This window comes from Gallus gallus, chromosome 27 (genome assembly GCF_016699485.2).
Source record: "Gallus gallus isolate bGalGal1 chromosome 27, bGalGal1.mat.broiler.GRCg7b, whole genome shotgun sequence".
Classification (NCBI taxonomy): domain Eukaryota; kingdom Metazoa; phylum Chordata; class Aves; order Galliformes; family Phasianidae; genus Gallus; species Gallus gallus.
The window spans coordinates 2,633,651-2,649,797 of NC_052558.1; the positions used below are offsets into that span (position 1 = coordinate 2,633,651).

General features: G+C 64.2%; 2 protein-coding genes across 15 annotated transcripts; one reads left to right on the forward strand and one right to left on the reverse strand.

Annotated features, from left to right (window-relative positions):
• The first annotated feature begins 2,932 nt into the window (after positions 1-2,932).
• Positions 2,933-7,712, forward strand: SLC25A39 (solute carrier family 25 member 39). Of its 4 annotated transcripts, none has more exons than XM_015299368.4 (12): positions 2,933-3,083; positions 4,684-4,792; positions 4,905-4,964; positions 5,278-5,322; positions 5,642-5,751; positions 5,845-5,912; positions 5,989-6,113; positions 6,190-6,363; positions 6,448-6,557; positions 6,644-6,725; positions 6,802-6,882; positions 6,968-7,712. In XM_015299368.4, the coding sequence occupies exons 2-12, from the start codon at positions 4,696-4,698 to the stop codon at positions 7,084-7,086; spliced, it is 1,071 nt and encodes a 356-aa protein (XP_015154854.1). In that variant the 5' UTR covers positions 2,933-3,083; positions 4,684-4,695; the 3' UTR covers positions 7,087-7,712. The 4 variants fall into 4 exon arrangements, with proteins under 4 accessions (XP_015154854.1, XP_040509198.1, XP_015154855.1 ...); XM_015299369.4 differs by lacking the exon at positions 2,933-3,083 and adding an exon at positions 3,320-3,432; XM_040653264.2 differs by lacking the exon at positions 5,278-5,322.
• Positions 7,713-7,923: 211 nt separating this feature from the next.
• On the reverse strand, positions 7,924-13,710 carry RUNDC3A (RUN domain containing 3A). 11 transcript variants are annotated; one of them, XM_025144222.3, is made up of 11 exons: positions 13,599-13,710; positions 11,777-11,892; positions 11,547-11,680; positions 10,813-10,898; positions 10,623-10,712; positions 10,455-10,535; positions 10,211-10,376; positions 9,243-9,400; positions 8,838-8,975; positions 8,636-8,742; positions 7,924-8,466 (listed from the first exon to the last, which is right to left on the reverse strand). In XM_025144222.3, the coding sequence occupies exons 1-11, from the start codon at positions 13,703-13,705 to the stop codon at positions 8,324-8,326; spliced, it is 1,326 nt and encodes a 441-aa protein (XP_024999990.1). In that variant the 5' UTR covers positions 13,706-13,710; the 3' UTR covers positions 7,924-8,323. The 11 variants fall into 11 exon arrangements, with proteins under 11 accessions (XP_024999990.1, XP_024999989.1, XP_040509195.1 ...); XM_025144221.3 differs by having other exon boundaries at positions 11,547-11,692; XM_040653261.2 differs by lacking the exon at positions 13,599-13,710 and adding an exon at positions 12,903-13,055.
• Positions 13,711-16,147: the final 2,437 nt, after the last annotated feature.

Below are 16,147 nucleotides of genomic sequence, written 5' to 3' on the forward strand. Positions count from 1 at the left end.
CGCTGCATTGTGCCTGGGGCAGCTGCACAGCAATCCCCCCCCCTCAGCACACGCTGTTCAAGCTGGAAGGATTTAGGGTGCTGCTGCAGCAGTACCAGAATGCTATGGGAACAGCTGGAGCAGCCCAAGGCCCGAAGTGCAGCTGAGCTCCCGCGTGGAAGGAGCACACAGTGACAGATCTTACACTGGCTGCGGAGACTGGAGAGGAACACCCTGCAGACAGATTTATTACCTGTAAGTACAGCAGACTGACAGCTGAAGTGGGCTCTAATTACTGCAAAGAGCTCTTCTGGGCACTTCTTGTTCATGCAGTGGGTTTGCTTGTAGAAGAAAAGGGACCTGTGAATTTATCTTACAATTGAACTCAGCGTAGGCTCGCTCTCACATACATTCCTTTAGGTCCGTGGTGCTACTAGCTAGAAACCAAATTACAAAGGTATCCTTTAAGAAGGAAAGCAGCAAGTTTATATTCCACTCTGCTTCCCCATTCATAATGAGGGACTCCTTTTCCCCACAGCTGCACTTTATAACTTGTTTCACTGCTGCAGCCAGGTTTTCCTGAAGGGTGTTACAGAAGGTGAAACAGTTTCTCAGGTCCGGCCGCAGTGCCAGCTGACCTGCAGAACTACAGCTGTAGGATGAATTCTGGGTTACAGTGGTTTTAAGCCTGACCTCCCCAGAGCCTGATCTGTCTGCAAGCTGCTTCATTTCAGTCACTTAATTCAGATTAAGGATGGCTTTTGCAAAACCATAATGATCCTAGTTGAAATAAATACTCGAATTCTGCACTAGCTTAATTCCATTACCCGACTATCCAGATCCCTGTTGCAAGCTGGCCATTAAACTTCACCTAAAAAAGGAAACAGCCTAATGGTTTGCAAAATGCTTTCCAGCAAGGGGACAGGATTGATCTTTCCAAACCAATTGCAAATGCGATGGCAGAGCACATGCAAACCCCTCCTGCAGCAGACGCAGCCCCAGCCTCGCACAGCTGTCTGCGTTGCATCAGCTCTGCACGCTTTGAAGCCTCTCCATGGAGATGGCAGAGGAGGGCTGGGCGTCGCACAGGCGGTTTCCCAGCCCTGCTTACACGTTGTCAGTAGCAGCAGGAGAGCAGCATTCCTGCTCTGAGCAGAGCCAGGCTCACACAAGCCTTCCCCAGCAGCTCAGCCTCTGCGTGCAAGCCTGCAGCTCAGGAGGGGATTAGAGCTCAGCTGGCTCCGTCCCCCACAAGTTGAGACCAAACACACAGATTTACAAGCGGGGCGCAGTGCCCCCAAGCTAGCTTACATTTCTTCTTCGCAGAGCGGCACAGCCCTGCAGCCCTTCGAGGGGCCGCGATCAGACACACACCCGGCAGGGCGTGGGCAGGCAGCGGGCTGTGACTCAGCAGAACGAGCCAGCCAGGTCCTCCGAGCTGAGCGTGGGGAAAGCAGCCCCGCGCCTCCCTGCTGCTCCCAGACAGCCCTGCCAAACTGAGATTAAGGCCTCGCACGCTCCCCTCGTGCCCCCACCCCAGCTGGAAAGAGGTGATTCTTTTTTACTTCTCCTCGAGCAGTGTGGGAGGCACGCAGAGCCCAGCCCCTACAAGCAGAAGATGCAGTGCCTCTTAAGATTATTGTTGTTTTTGTAATTAATCGTTGTTCTGTTTCTGAACTCCACTCAAGGGCTTTCCGGATCATTGAAATGCTGGGCTTAAGAGGCTGAGTTACCGGTTAGGAAGTTACAGGATGTACTGCCTCGTTATGTGACCTTGTGGGAATTCAGATAGCTTCACATCCTCACTTCAGAGGGTCAGGACTCATTTTAATTGATATCAGGGCAGGAAATGCTTGCAAAGTTCTTGGTGCTGTGTCTGTACAGATCCCCCGTTGCTCCTGTGCAGTGTGCTGGTGGCTCTGCAGTGCCTGTCCCCTTCTTGCCACAGGATGGCACTCGCAGAGGAGCAGAGATGCACACAGACGCCGGTGCAGCCTCGGCTCTAGAGGTTAAGGCAGGGGAAGACTTGAGCCCTACTGCAGCTATCTTAGTAACGTGGTTGCAATGCTTCTCACATGCACAGGGCTGGAGGAGCCTGGACTGCAGGCCCAGGAGGACGCACAGCTGGAGAATCCTGGCCTTGTCTTAGTGCTTCTGTCCAGGACACACAGTGGCAGCCCGCAGGACAGGGCCAGGTCAGTGCCTGTCCCACCGGGGCAGGGCAGGATGGGGGTCAGAGGGGCTTCAAGAGCCGTCTGCTGCCACCAGCTCACACTGCAGCCCCAGGCAGCACCTCCTGAAGCAGGGATCCTGCAGCACTGCTCCCATCCCGTGTCAGGGCAGAAGCCAGAAGCATCCTTCTGAGATTAAAAGAAGAGCAGGAGCAAAGCTGCGCTGAAGAGCTCGCTTCTTTGTGTTCCCTCTCTTTAGGAAACAGCAGCACGTTCAGTGCAGCACAAAGAATGGAACTGTGCAGCTATATTAAGCACAGAGAGGATCTCAGCCTCGCATGCAAACCCCCATCTCCTAGCAGAGCAGTAGAGGCAACAAGGAGGGCTCCTGTTACCTGCGGGTGCTTTGGGGCCCTCACTTCTAAGCACAGCAGCCCGTTTTTAGCTGCATTTCCCTTTGCAAGGCCAGAGGAGGGACTGAGGAGCCCCCTCCTCACATCAGCTGCTGTAAGTAGAAGACCAGGAGCTAAGGACCTCAGCTGCCCCCCCACCCCCTCTTTTTTCAGCCCCAGGAAGGAGGTTGGGGCGGTGTGAGATCACGCAGGGCAGCTGGCTGTCTGCGCCGTTTGTTCCCCAGCCGCGGGATGGCTGCACGGGCTCTAAGTGGGGCAGTGCCCAGCACGGCTCCCCGGGCGCTGCCCTGCCCCTGGGGCAATGTTTGCACTGCCTCCTTGCACCGCCCGTGCTGCTCTCCCCGCTCGGGTGAGCCTCCAATCCCCGCCAGCTGCACCCAGCGCTGTGTGCGTGCAGATGGGAGCACCGCTGCTGCTCACCCAACAGTGCGAGCGTGCGAGACCCCCGCCTCCAGCACGGGGAACGTGCACGCCTTGGTAGCACCGGAACTGCGAGCGTGCCAGCCCCAGCGCCTGCAGGGTGAGTGTGAGTGTGCACGGCGTGCTTGTGTCAGCACGGTGAGCGTGCAGTTGTGCAAGGCGTGCTTGTGCCGGCACGGCGAGCGTGCAGAGCGCCTCCCAGCAGCGCGGCGACCCCAGTGCCGCCCGCAGCCCTCCCCACGTGCTCCCCCTCCCCCGTGTCCTCCAGCCCGGCAGGGGGCGCTGCGTGCCGCAAGGCGCGTGCGCGAGGCGGTGGCTGCGGGCCGGAAGCGGCGCGGGGTGGTGTAGAGGAGCGCGCGCGGCGCCCATGGCGCTCCTTAAAGGCGCCGCCACCCGCGGCCCTCCCGGTGCCGAGGGACGGCAGCGCCGCGCGGGGCCGGCATGAAAAGGTGGGGGCGGTCCCGGGACACCCCTCTGGCGGCCCCCCCTCGGGCCCCGGCTGCCTCATTTCCCCGGTGGTGGTGGGAGAGACGATGGGAAGTCAAGGTTTTGGTGGGGTGGGGGGGGCTGCGAGCACCGGGAGATGGGAAAAGTTGGGGGGAGGGGCAAGTTGGGGTTGCACGGGGACTGCTTAGCTTGAAGGTGGGCAGAACTTGGGGGCGGGGGGCCGGGGGGGCGTGGCCCGGGCTGGGAGCCCTCACGGGGTGGGGAGGGGGGTGGTAGATGGTGGAGCCCCCCCGTGTCACCCCCACCTGTGTGCCCCCCCCATGAGACGCTGCTTTTGGGGTCCCCCCGCGTCCCTGAGGTTCAATGAGGGCTCTTTGGGTCCCTTGCCTTAATTGCTGGCCTTTATCGTCCTCACGTCTTACTGCAGTGCATGGCAGCAGGGTGCCCCACAGCAGCAGATCTGGGGTTTCCCGGGATGCTCATAGAGCCCCACAGCTGCTCCTCACCCCCTTATCAGTGGGGGGCCGGCGGTGCCCCAGCACTGTGTATCCCCCACTCCTGTTACCCCGGGAGGAAAGGGCCCTGCAGGCACAGCACATCGCCGTCCCCTGCCCTGAGCCCTTGGCACCGGGGCCCGCCTGCCGCTCTGACCTTGCAGATCTGCTGAGTCAGATGGTGAAGGCAGTTTGGTTTTTGCTTTTCTAAGCTCTGTTCCGTGTTGAATTGTGCCTGGAAATCTGTTTGCTGCTCGAGTGCGTTCCGACTGCCAGAACGCTGCCTGTCCCCTGCTGGGGTCCCTGCTGGGCCCTGGGGTTCAGACCCCATAGCATGGGGTGCACTGCGCCCAGCTCTGTCCTCGCTGACACTTTGCGCCTCCAAACCCTTTGCTGAGCTCTTCCTGCACCCCCACACCTCCTGGGCTGCGCCGTGCTGGGGCCAGGAGGGGGCTGCAGCGTTCTGCTCTTTGCACTTTGTCCCCTCCCGGCTCTTAATGTCTCCTTCTGAGAGGAGGCAGCACCTCCTCCCCTTGGGCCCGCAGCCAGCAGCTACCGGCTGTTATCAGGGCCCGGTGACCCAGGAAGGTCCCCCCTGATTACAGGGGCAGGCAGCAAGGAGGGGGCCGCCCTCCCTGTGCAGTGCCGATAGCACGGCTGGGGTGCAGCACGGGGGCGCTCCGGACCCCCAGCCCCAAGGTGGGCACGTGTTGGGCTGGGGGTGCGTGCGAATCCCCCTGAGCATGCTGTGTGTTGCAGGAGGGCAGTACCATGGCTGAGAAGACATCGCCGGGGCCCAGTGTGGCCATCACGCCCCTGCAGCAGATGTTGGCCTCCGGGACGGGTGCCATCCTCACCTCCCTCTTTGGTGAGGCTTTGGGAAGGTGGGGGGTGGGGGGGGGGGAGGGGAGGACAGAGCGGTAGTCTGGGATATGGCTGATGGCGGGGGGGTGGCAGCTAACAGGGTGATGCTGTTGCAGTGACACCCCTGGATGTGGTGAAGATCCGACTGCAGGCCCAGAGGACGCCCTTCTCCAAAGGTACCTCCGTGGGGACGGGCATCCCCAAGCAGTGCTGGGCTGGGGGTGGCAGCAGTGGGGGCAGGTGGTGCCGTGCACACCTTGTCCCAGCTTAGGGCTGGGTGGAAGCTCGGTGTGCTCCAGGGCACCGCTCCACCTTCCTCCCGCTGCCGCCTTTGTGCCGGTCCCTATGCTGTGTGACCACCCCACACCTCCCAGCCAACACCCTGGGCTCTGCGTGGCCCCGTGCTGGGTGCAGGGATGCAGGACACCGGGCCCACGAGGGTGGCACATCCCCAGTGCCATATCTCAGCTTGTCCCTGTTGTGTTTCAGCGTGGTTGGTGCGGTCGGTGCCCCAGGGCTCACAGCATGCCACATGTGAGTACGTGGGGGTTAAAGATCCCCCTGGCTCCAGCTTGCTTCCCCGCTGGTGTCATCTGCAGGGACGTCCTGGACCCAAGCCTTTCCCCCTGCTTGGTCCCACTGAGTGTGATGACGGTGCCTGGGTGCTGCTGGTGGGGCAGGATGCTTGCAGGCAATGGGATATCGCCTTGCTGCCTCCCCCAGCCCTGCTGTGACGCTCGGGCACGAGGCTTCAGTGCCGTCCTGGGGGATGTGACGGTCTGGGGGTGTGCAGAGGGATGTGTCCGGGCTGGGGTCGGTCTGACAGTGATGCCGTCTCTTCTTCCACTCTCAGGGAAGTGTTTCCTCTACTGCAACGGGCTCATGGATCATCTGTACGTCTGTCAGAACGGCAACAGCTGCACGGCCTGGTACAAGACCCCCACCTGCTTCAACGGCACATTGGTAAGGGCTGCAGGAACCGCCTGTCCCGGGGTGGGGGTCGAGGGGTGCCCTTCACCCCGTCTGACCCTCCTGTGTGCTGCGTTCTCCCCACAGGATGCCTTTGTGAAGATCACACGCCACGAGGGCATCAGGTCCCTGTGGAGCGGGCTCCCCCCCACGCTGTGAGTGTGGGTCTGGGCTGTGGGACTCCCACCCTGAGCCCCCCCCGGGCTGCCCTCACTGCCCTTTTCCTCCCAGGGTGATGGCTGTGCCAGCCACAGTCATCTATTTCACCACCTACGACCAGCTGCGGGACTACCTGCACGCCCGCACCGGGAGCCGGGGCCACCACATCCCATTGCTGGCGGGGGCTCTCGCCCGGCGTGAGTGCCTCCCACAGCCCCCTGCCCACGCTCTGCTCCCCGTGCGTGGCTCTGACCTCTCCTTTCCCCCCTGCAGTGGGTGCTGTGACGTTGATCAGCCCCTTGGAGCTGATCCGCACCAAGATGCAATCCCGACAGCTCAGCTACCGCGAGCTGCGCGTCTGCATCCAGTCGGCGGTGGCGCAGGACGGCTGGCTGTCCCTCTGGAGGGGATGGGGGCCCACGGTGCTGCGGGACGTCCCCTTCTCTGGTATGGCTGTGGGATGGGGCGTGGGGGACACGGGAGGTGATGCCCCGCAGTCTCATCGCAGCGCCGGCACTCCTCTCCTCCCAGCTCTCTACTGGTTCAACTACGAGCTGGTGCGGGAGTGGCTCTGCAGACAAACCCGGCTGGATGAGGCCACCTTCATGGTCAGCTTCGTATCCGGGGCCATCTCTGGGACGGTGAGTGGGGGGGCTCGGGGGCTACAGCCCCCTGGGGCAGACAGGAGGAGTGGGATGGCACGCACAGCCCCGTCTGCTTGCTGCAGGTGGCCGCCGTGCTGACGCTGCCCTTCGATGTGGTGAAGACCCAGCGGCAGATCCAGCTGGGAGACAGCGAGCTGCACCCAGGTGAGGGGGCTTCTCGCTGTGGGGCAGGTGGGGGCGTCTCTGGGCACCCCCTAAATCCCCTCCTCTCTCCTCGCAGCTGCAGCCTCCAAGCCTTCATCCACCTGGCTGCTCCTGCGGCGCATCCGTGCTGAGTCCGGCACGCGGGGGCTGTTTGCAGGTAGGGGTTTAACACACACTCCCCTTCTTGCCCCGGTTTGGGGTTCGTGGGCGTCGCAGTGGGGCTGACGGTGCTGTCCTTGCAGGCTTCCTGCCCCGTGTCATTAAGGTGGCACCCGCCTGTGCCATCATGATCAGCACCTACGAGTTTGGCAAAACCTTCTTCCAGAAGCTGAACCAGGAGCGGCGGCTGCGGGGGCTGTGAGCTGGGAACTGTGACCCATGGAGCGGGGCCGGTGCCAGCCCTGCTGCTGGCCCAAGTGCCTTCCCGTGGTGCGCTCCATGGCGTGGACGTGGCTCACAGTGTGGACGCAGCCCAGGGGCCACCTCCATCGTGCCATGCTGGGGACATCGGTGCCCGTCGTGACGCTGTGGGGATGCAGCCCTGCGTGGCTGTGCCTGTGCTCACCCCTTGGGGCCGGACAGATGCTGCTGCTGGACTCAGCCTGGGTGCTCCCAGCCCCCTTGAGGACAGGAGCCGGGGCTCCGTGGCGGACCAAACCCCAGGGGCTGCTCTGTGTGCCTGAGCCCCGCTTTGTGCCCCCCATCCGGCCCTTCCTCGTTACGCACAGCCACCCCTGTAGCCCTGCATGGTGTGGGGACTCACCGCAGCTCTGCCTCCGGACCTTTCCTCCTCCTCAGGACCTCCCCGGCCCCCACTTGCCCTGGGTTTGGACCCTGTGTGGGGACAGACCTCCCTGCTGCTCCGAGGGGCCAGGCTTGGATCTGTGAGCTGACCCTTCACCACGAGGGTCTGCCCCATGTGGGAGCTGCCCTCCACCTTGGGGGGCAGTTTCTCTTATTTTCTTAAATAAAACTAAAGGTCTCTTAGGGTGTGGAGTCCTTCCCAGCTCCACGGAGGGCAGTGTGATGCTCACCCACAGCCAGGCTCGCAGAGGCCGTGGTTGGCAGCCCCCAGCCGTGCTCTGCTATAGGGGGCTGCCAGCTGGGGGGCCCTGTGGTCCCCCATCGTGTGTGTGGGGTTGGGTTGGGGGACGTGTGGCTTTTTGCCCCCCCCCCACTGGCTGGCTGCACGCAGAGCCCAGCTCCTATCGCTGCGTTTATTGATTCCTTTTGCACCAACAAGGCAAGATGAGGTTGAATCCAAACCCAAAACAACCCAAAGGAGGAAGAAGGGGACGGAAGGGGAGTGGGTTCCTATCTCAGTTGTGGGGATGGTGTTGCAGGAGGAGCAGTGGGTCCCACGGGTGCTGAGGAGGGGGCGTTTGACCCCAAACCCCTCCTCTGCACCCGGCAGCGCTCTCCAGGGTTCCCCCGTGCCGCACAGTTCATCTCCCCCTGCCCAGCGCTGGTGGACATGGGGGCATCCACGGCCCATCCCCATCCCGACGGCTCTGTGTCCTCCATCCTCCGTCGGTCCCGGCGTGGAGGGGATGAGGTTCAGTCCTCTGCGGCGCTGCTGGACGGGGGGCCCGGGGGTCTCAGCTGGGGCTGCGGGTGGGGCTGGCTTCGTTGCTGTCGCTCACCAGGCACTCGTTGGACTTGAGGCTGGCCAGGGACTTGCAGCTGGGCAGCGAGGCCAGGGAGCCGCAGAGCCCCAGCATGGAGGGCGTGGGGTCCTTCCCTGCGGGGACAGAGCGCGTCGCGGGGGCTGCAAATGGGGATGGGGCCGTACCGGGGGGGGGTGGGGACCCGATAGCTGAGTGGGAAGCAGCCCTAGCATGGTTGGGGGGGTTGGGGGACGGGGCCTGTGGGTGGGGGGCCCCATGCAGCACCCCATGGGGGGGTCTTACCCAAGGGCCCCCAGGGCTCGCCTTCGCGCTTGCCCTCGCCCAGGCGCTGGGAGTCGGAGCTGAGGCTGTTCTCGGCCGAGAGCTGGTCGGTGCTCACGAAGCTGTGCCTGCGGAGGGACGGCGCTCAGTTCCCCCCCCCACCCCGGGGCCAATGGGGCGCGGGTTGGCAGCTCTGCCCCCCCCCTTTTCCCCCCCCCGTTACCTCCTGTACAGCTTGCTGTCCGAGCCGCTCTCGTTGCCATTGAGCGTCCCCAGCGATGGCCACTGGTTCACCAAAGGCGTCACCATCTCCTTGGAGAGCTGTGCCAGCTGTGGGTTCTCGCATGGGATCAGCCCCGTCCTGCGGGACAGATGGGGGGGAGCGGTGAGCGATGGGGGCCCGCAGCCCATTGTGCCCCACAGATGTGTGGGGCGCTGGGGGGACACCGTGTCCTATAGAGCACTGGAGACCCATCGCATCTCCCAGGGCACGTGGAGCAGATGGCACCCAACCACCCACAGCAGCACACGGTGCGGGATGGGGACGGGGATGGGGATGGGGATGGGGATGGGGACGGGGATGGGGATGGGGACGGGGACGGGGATGGGGAGGGGACCCCACACTCACAGCTGCTCCTGCAGCTCCAGGATGACGCCCTCCAGCTCCCTCTTCTCCAGCTGGTTCTGCACCACCGCCTCCTCCAGCCGCAGCTTCAGCCTCTTGTTCTCCGCCTCCAGGTCCTTCAGCTGCGACTCCCGCAGCCGCACCAACTCCTCCAGGTACCCCTGAGGGGTCACCATCAGCAGTGCCACCCAGGGCGGGGTGATGGGGACAGGGCTGGCTCAGCAGCCCCTCGGGTGCTGCAGGGGTGTGGGCAGCAGCGAGCCGTGCACGGTGTGCGCAGGGCTGCGGCATCCCATAAGGGTCAGTACCCAGGAAGCCCCATCCCGAGGACCTCCAGTATATGGGGTGCTCAAAGCTGGAGCATCCCGTAAGGACTGATATGCAGGTGGCCTCATCCCGAGGACCGGTAGGGTCCAGGAGACAGTATAGGATGCTGAGAGCTGAAGCATCCCGTAAGGGTTGGTACCCAGGTGGGTACCCAGGAAGGGCATCCCAGATACCATCAGGACATGGGATGCGCAGAGCTGGAGCATCCTATAGGGGTCAGTACCCAGGTGGCCTCATTCCAGATACCCATGGAATGCAGGAGGCAGCACAGGATGCTCAGGACTGGAGCATCCCATAAGGGTCGGTACCCAGGTTGCCCCATCCCAAGCACCACCAGGACGTGGGATGCCCAAATCTGGATCATCCCATAAAGATCGGCATGCAGGTGGCCCCATCCCAAACACCAGTAGGATACAGGAGGCAGTACAGGCTGCTGAGAGTTGGAGCATCCCATAAGGGTCGGTACCCAGGTGACCCCATCCCAAGGAGCACCAGGACATGGGATGCCCAAAGCTGGAGCATCCCATAAGGACTGATATACAGGTGACCCCATCCCAAGGACCAATAGGATCCGGCGGGCAGCACGGGATGCCCAGAGTCAGAGCACCCCACGGGGGTCAGCACCGGAGCCCCCACCCCGGTACCTTCTGGGCATAAACGATGCGGAACTTCTGCTCCATCTTGCGCCACTTGTTGTACCAGCTGTCCTCGTCGGTCACCAGCGGCAGGTAGGGGTGCTCGGGGGAGCTGTCCTCGCTGGTGCTGCTCCCCATGCTGCCCCGCTCCTCCTCCTCGCTCAGGTAGTCGTAGCTGGGGGGGAGGGGGGGGGCACAGGGGGGGCTCAGCGGGGATGGGGGCGCAGCGGTGGGGCGGTGGGGCCGCGCGTACCTCTGGGTGAACTTCAGGTAGGGCGTGTAGTCGATGACCGCCGGCACCTTGCCGTCCATCACCTCGCCCTTCAGGCAGAAGCTGGGAGGGGTGGGGAGCATGGGGTGAGAGGGGGGGTCTGGGGGGAGGGGGGAGGGGGGGCACGGCGGCCTCCTGCCCGCATCCCACCTGAAGTCGATGGCTCCGAGCCCGATGAGCATCCCGACCAGCAGCGTGGATTCCTCCCGCAGCATGATGGCCCCGTCGTCATAGAACCGCCTGCGGGGGTGTGCGGGGGTGGGGTGGGGTGGGGTGGGGTGGGGTGGGCACCCACGGGGGGGTGTATGGGGGAGGTGGGATAGGAGGGATCGCAGCTCACCTGGTGGTCCGCGTGTCGCGCAGTGCCGTGGTGATGTAGTCAGAAATGCGCTTCTCCATCAGCGCCACGCGGATCCACGCCCGGCCCTGCAGTGGGGCTCACAGTGCTGTGCCGCCGTCACCGCCCCATGGCACCGCTGTGCCACCTCCCCTCGTGCCACGGGAACCCCCCCCACCCCCACGGAACCCTCCCTGGGAACGGTGTGGCTGTGCTGGGGCTGTGGGGTGGGGGTGAGATGGGGGGACGGGGATGGGGATGTGTTGGGGGGACGAAGAGAGGATGGGAATGGGAATTGGGGGCAGGGAGAGGGCTGGGGGTGGCCATGGGGAGGGGGGTGGGGACATGGATGGGGACAAAGTGAAGGTGGAAAAGGGATACGGACAGGGATAGGGATGGGGACGAAGGCGGAGGGGGGATGGGAATGGGGCCGGGGATGTGCATGGCATTGGGGGTGGAAATAGGGTGGGAGGATAGGAACAAGGAGGGGGGACATGGATGGGGGTGGGATGGGCGCTGGATGGGGATGGGGCGATCAGTGGGGTGGGATGGGGGTGAAGTTGGAGGGAGGATGGGGACAAAGATAGGGATGGGGGATAGGGAAGGGGCCGTGGGCCAGGGCTGTGCATTGGATGGCAGTGGGGCCAGGGATGAGATTTGGGAACGGGGATGGAGGGGGGGGTGGGATGGAGGGGTTGGGGTGGCTCAGAGCCGGGGATGGAGAGCGCTGCCCTGACCTTGGCCCTGGAGGTGCTGATGTTCTCCATGCTCTCGATGCTGCTGACGCAGTTGTTGGGCACCTTGCTGCAGGCCAGGCGGATGTAGTCCCAGAAGCCGCGCTGCCCATCCGAGCTGAACCAGCTGACGGGGCCTGGGGGCAGCGCTGGGAGCTCGTGTGCCCGTGTGGGACATGGGGGGGGGGGGGGATGGGGGTCGGGGAGGGGTCGGGGAGGGGATGGGGTGGTACCTTTGAAGCGGTGGCTGAGGATCTGCTCGAGGATGGCGGCGAAGTTGACAAACTCCTCGGAGGAGTCGTCGATGGGCTCAGCAGTGTGCTTCTCCAGCAGCGTCTTCACCGAGAACCTGGGGGGGCATAGGGGGCCGTGGGGCGGGAGGGGGCGCGTCCCACTGTGTGTCCCACTGTGTGTCCCACTCTGCGTCCCACTCTGTGTCCCACTGTGTGTCCCACTGAGTCCCACTGTGCGTCCCACTGTGTGTCCCACTGTGTGTCCCCACGGTGCGATGCTGTGGTGTGTCCCCCCCGTGCGCCCTCCTGCTGTGTTCTCACCCTACGCCCCCACGCTGTGTCCTCGTGGTGTATCCCCACTGTGTCCCCCCACGGCACATCTCCATGTCACATCCCCGCGGTGTGACCCCATTATGTGTCCCCGCGGTGTGACCCCACAGTGCATCCTCCTGGTTTGTCCTCATCGCCCCCCGGTGTGACCCCACGATGCGTCCCCATGGCCTGTCCCCATATCACACCCCCACAGTGTGACCCCACCGTGGTGCGTCCCCACGGCACATCCCCACGCTGCCTTCCCAACCCGCGCCCCCACTCCTCGTCCCCACACTGTGCCCCACGCTGTACCCCACACACGGGGACGCTGCCCCGGCCGTCCCTGTCCCAGCCCAGCCCTGCAGGACGTCGGGCTCCGCTCTCTGTCCCCACATCCCCGGGGACCCCACGGGGCGTCCGCCGCTGCCCCTCACTGCGCACGGCCCGGAAGGGCGAACAAAGGCCCCTTTCCTCCCGGCCGTGCGCGGGCGGTGATGGTTTCCCCTTCCGCCGTTGGCCGGGGCGATGCCGGGGGACAAAGCTGTGCCCGGGCTGAGGCGGCCCCGAGGAGGCTGGGGGTGTGGGGGGGCACTGCGGGGATGGGGAGCACCTCGAGGGGAACGGCAGCGGGGTCAGTGAGGGCGGGGGGGTGTGGGGTGGGGGTGACCTATATAATAGGGGAGGGGCATAGGTGGTCTCCACGGCCCGATGGGACTCTGGAGGCGCAGGCAGGGAGATGGGGGCGCGGAGACCCCAACCTGCAGCCCCCCCCCCACGACACAGCCGGGGGCCACGCTCTGCTCACGGCCACTACCGGGGGTTGGGGGGCGTCTCCACACTGCGGGGGGTGGGGATCAGCGGAGCCCCCGCCGCGCGTCCCCCACCCCCAGACCCCCTCCCCGCATCCCGGTCCAGCCGGCGTCGCCATGGCAACCCGCATCCTCCATCCCGCATCCCGCCGCCCTCCCCCGGCCCGCCGGGCTCAGGGCCTGACGTCACTTCCTCGGCCCCACACCCACCGGGGGGGGGGGGGGTCCGACGCGCCCCCCCCCCCCCCCCCCCAACCTATAATCCCCCCCAAGGGCCTCCCCCCCACATCCCCATCCCCTCCGGCTGCCCCCCATCTCCCACGGCCCCCCCCGCCCCCCCACAACCTGCGGTCTCCGCGCTGTTTTGCAGCCCCGGACTCCCCCCGTCGCCCCCCCCGGAGCCTTTGGCCCTCTGTGTGTGTATATACGTGCTGCCCCCCCCCCCCCCCCCACAAACACCCCCACCTTTCCCCCTCGGCATCCTCCCCACCCCCCCCCACCCCCCACATTTCATCCTTCACCCCCAAATCAACAAAAATACCCCCTCCCCCCCTCCCCCCCCAATCCCCTCTCAGCTCAAAGGGCCACAACGTCGGATTCCACCCCCCCTCCCCCCCCCACCCCCTCTCCCCTCTCCCCCTCCCCCAATCCCCGTCCCCCCCCCCATCTATATATTTTTCCTATATATTTCCCCCCCCCACCTGCAGACGGTGATGAGGTTTCTCCTCTCCACGGCGATGTTTCTGGAGGACGCCTTCTTGGAGGAGAGCCCCAGAGCCATGGCAGCCCGCACGCAGCCCGCTGCCATCCGCCGCGGGGCGAAGGCGTTGGGGCCCACGGCCACGCGCGGTGCCCCCCCCCGCCCCCCCCCCCGGCCCCCTCCTCCTACCCCCGCTCGGCTGCGGGTTGGGGCCTCTCGCGCCCGGAATCAGCCCCGCAGGGATGGGGAGGGATGGGGATGGGGGGGGTGGGGGGCGAGGTGCATTTTGGGGGAGCGTCACCCCCCCCCCCACCCCCACCCCCCCCTCCTCCCGCAGCATCGCTGTCTGAGCATCGCCCCCCCGCGATGCTGAGCGCCTTCTGGGAGCGGCGCTCCTCCACGGCCCCCCCCCCCCCCATGGGCATCAATGCCCCCCCACGGTGCTCACTCTGCTGGGCATCACCCCCCATCCCCCCCCATAACCATCACCCCCCGTCACCCCCCCATAACCATCACTCCCATCACCCCCCCATAACCATCACCCATCGCCCCCCCATAACCATCACCCATCGCCCCCCCATAACCATCACTCCCATCGCCCCCCCATAACCATCACCCCCCCATACCCCCCCCATAGTCACCATCTCCCCATGGATGCCACCCCCCTCACAGTCCCCCCATGAATATTATCCCTTATGAGCATCACTTCCATAACTGTCACCCCCCCACTCCCCCCCCATAACCATCACCCCCCATTCCCCCCCATAACCATCACTCCCCCACTCCCCCCGTGGCCATCACCCCCCATCCCCCCCATAACCACCACCCCCCATAACAACCACACCCCATTCCCCCAATAACCACCACCCCCCCCACATCCATCCCTCCCCCACTCCCCTCCATTAACACCACCCCCTCCCTCCCCCCAAAACCACCACCCCCACCACCCCCTATAACCATCCCCCCCCATAACCACTACCCCGCATAAGCATCACCCCACTGCCCCACCCCACAAGTGTCACCACCCCCATAACCCCCCCATGAGCATCACCCCATCCTGATGCCCCCCCAACATCATAGACCCAAAATGGGGCTCTGGATGGGGGGGTACCCCCCTCTGCCCACTGTCCCCCACACTGTGGGTATTATAGGGCAAACATTGGGGTTCTGCCCCCCCCTCAGAGCACCCAAATCAGTCCGAGTCACCCCAAGCAGAGAGGTGCTGGGGGGGGGACCCCAAAACTCGCAGGGAGGGAACAGTTGGCAGCGCCCCGATAAGAGCGGGGCCGTTATCAGAGCACACAGCCCCCCCCGGCACTGTGCCCACGTCCCAATGGAACCCCTGTGAGTGCGTGTGTGTGTGTGTGTGTGTGTGTGCACACGTGTGTGTGTGTGTGTGTGTGTGTGTGTGTGTGTGTGTGTGTGTGCAATGCACACTGCTCCCCCTCGGCTGCACCAGGAGCGCCCTGCACTGTGAGGTTCAAACACTCAGGTACACGCGTGTGTACATACGTGTGTGTGTGTGTGTGTGTGTGTGTGTGTGTGTGTGTGCAGCTATGAGCTTGCACGTCTGTGCTTCGGAATCTGCGTGTGCGTGCACTTGTGTGCCTGCGTGGCTTTGTGCAGCACAGGAGGGCACAGGGACAGAGGGACAGAGGGACAGAGGGACATTAAAACAGAGGGACAGAAGGACAGAAGGACAGAGGGATAGAGGGATAGAGGGACAGAGGGACAGAGGGATAGAGGGATAGAAGGACAGAAGGACAGAGGGACATTAAAACAGAGGGACAGAGGGACAGAGGGATAGAGGGATAGAGGGACAGAGGGATAGAGGGATAGAGGGACAGAGGGACAGAGGGACAGAGGGACAGAAGGACAGAGGGATAGAGGGATAGAGGGACAGAGGGATAGAGGGATAGAGGGACAGAGGGACAGAGGGATAGAAGGGACAGAGGGACAGAGGGATAGAGGGACAGAGGGATAGAGGGATAGAGGGACAGAGGGACAGAGGGACAGAAGGACAGAGGGATAGAGGGATAGAGGGACAGAGGGATAGAGGGACATTAAAACAGAGGGACAGAGGGACAGAGGGACAGACAGAGGGACAGAGGGACAGAGGGACAGAGGGACAGAGGGACATTAAAACAGAGGGACAGAGGGACAGAGGGACAGAGGGACAGCCACGTCCCATTGCCGCCCATTGGCCCCACAGCCCCATTTGGGGAACCCCCCCTTCTTTTTTTTTTTTGACCCTTAAGAAAGAAATAAATAAATCCAAAAGAGAGAAACCCCAAAGTGCGGCCATGGGGGGGGGTGGGGGGCGGGGGGGGCATCCCCAGGAGCTCCCCCCGGGAATCCCGATAGCAACGGAGCGGGATGGGCAGCGGGGCAGCGGTGTGGGATGGGATGGGTATTATGGGATGCCGCAGATGTTGCGCCCCGATAACGGCGTGTATGGGGCCGGGGGGGGGAAGGTGGGGGGGGGAGGCGGGGGGGGGCCGGGGTGAGGGCGGCCGGGGGGAGATTAGGAGGTGAGAAGTGACTCAGGGC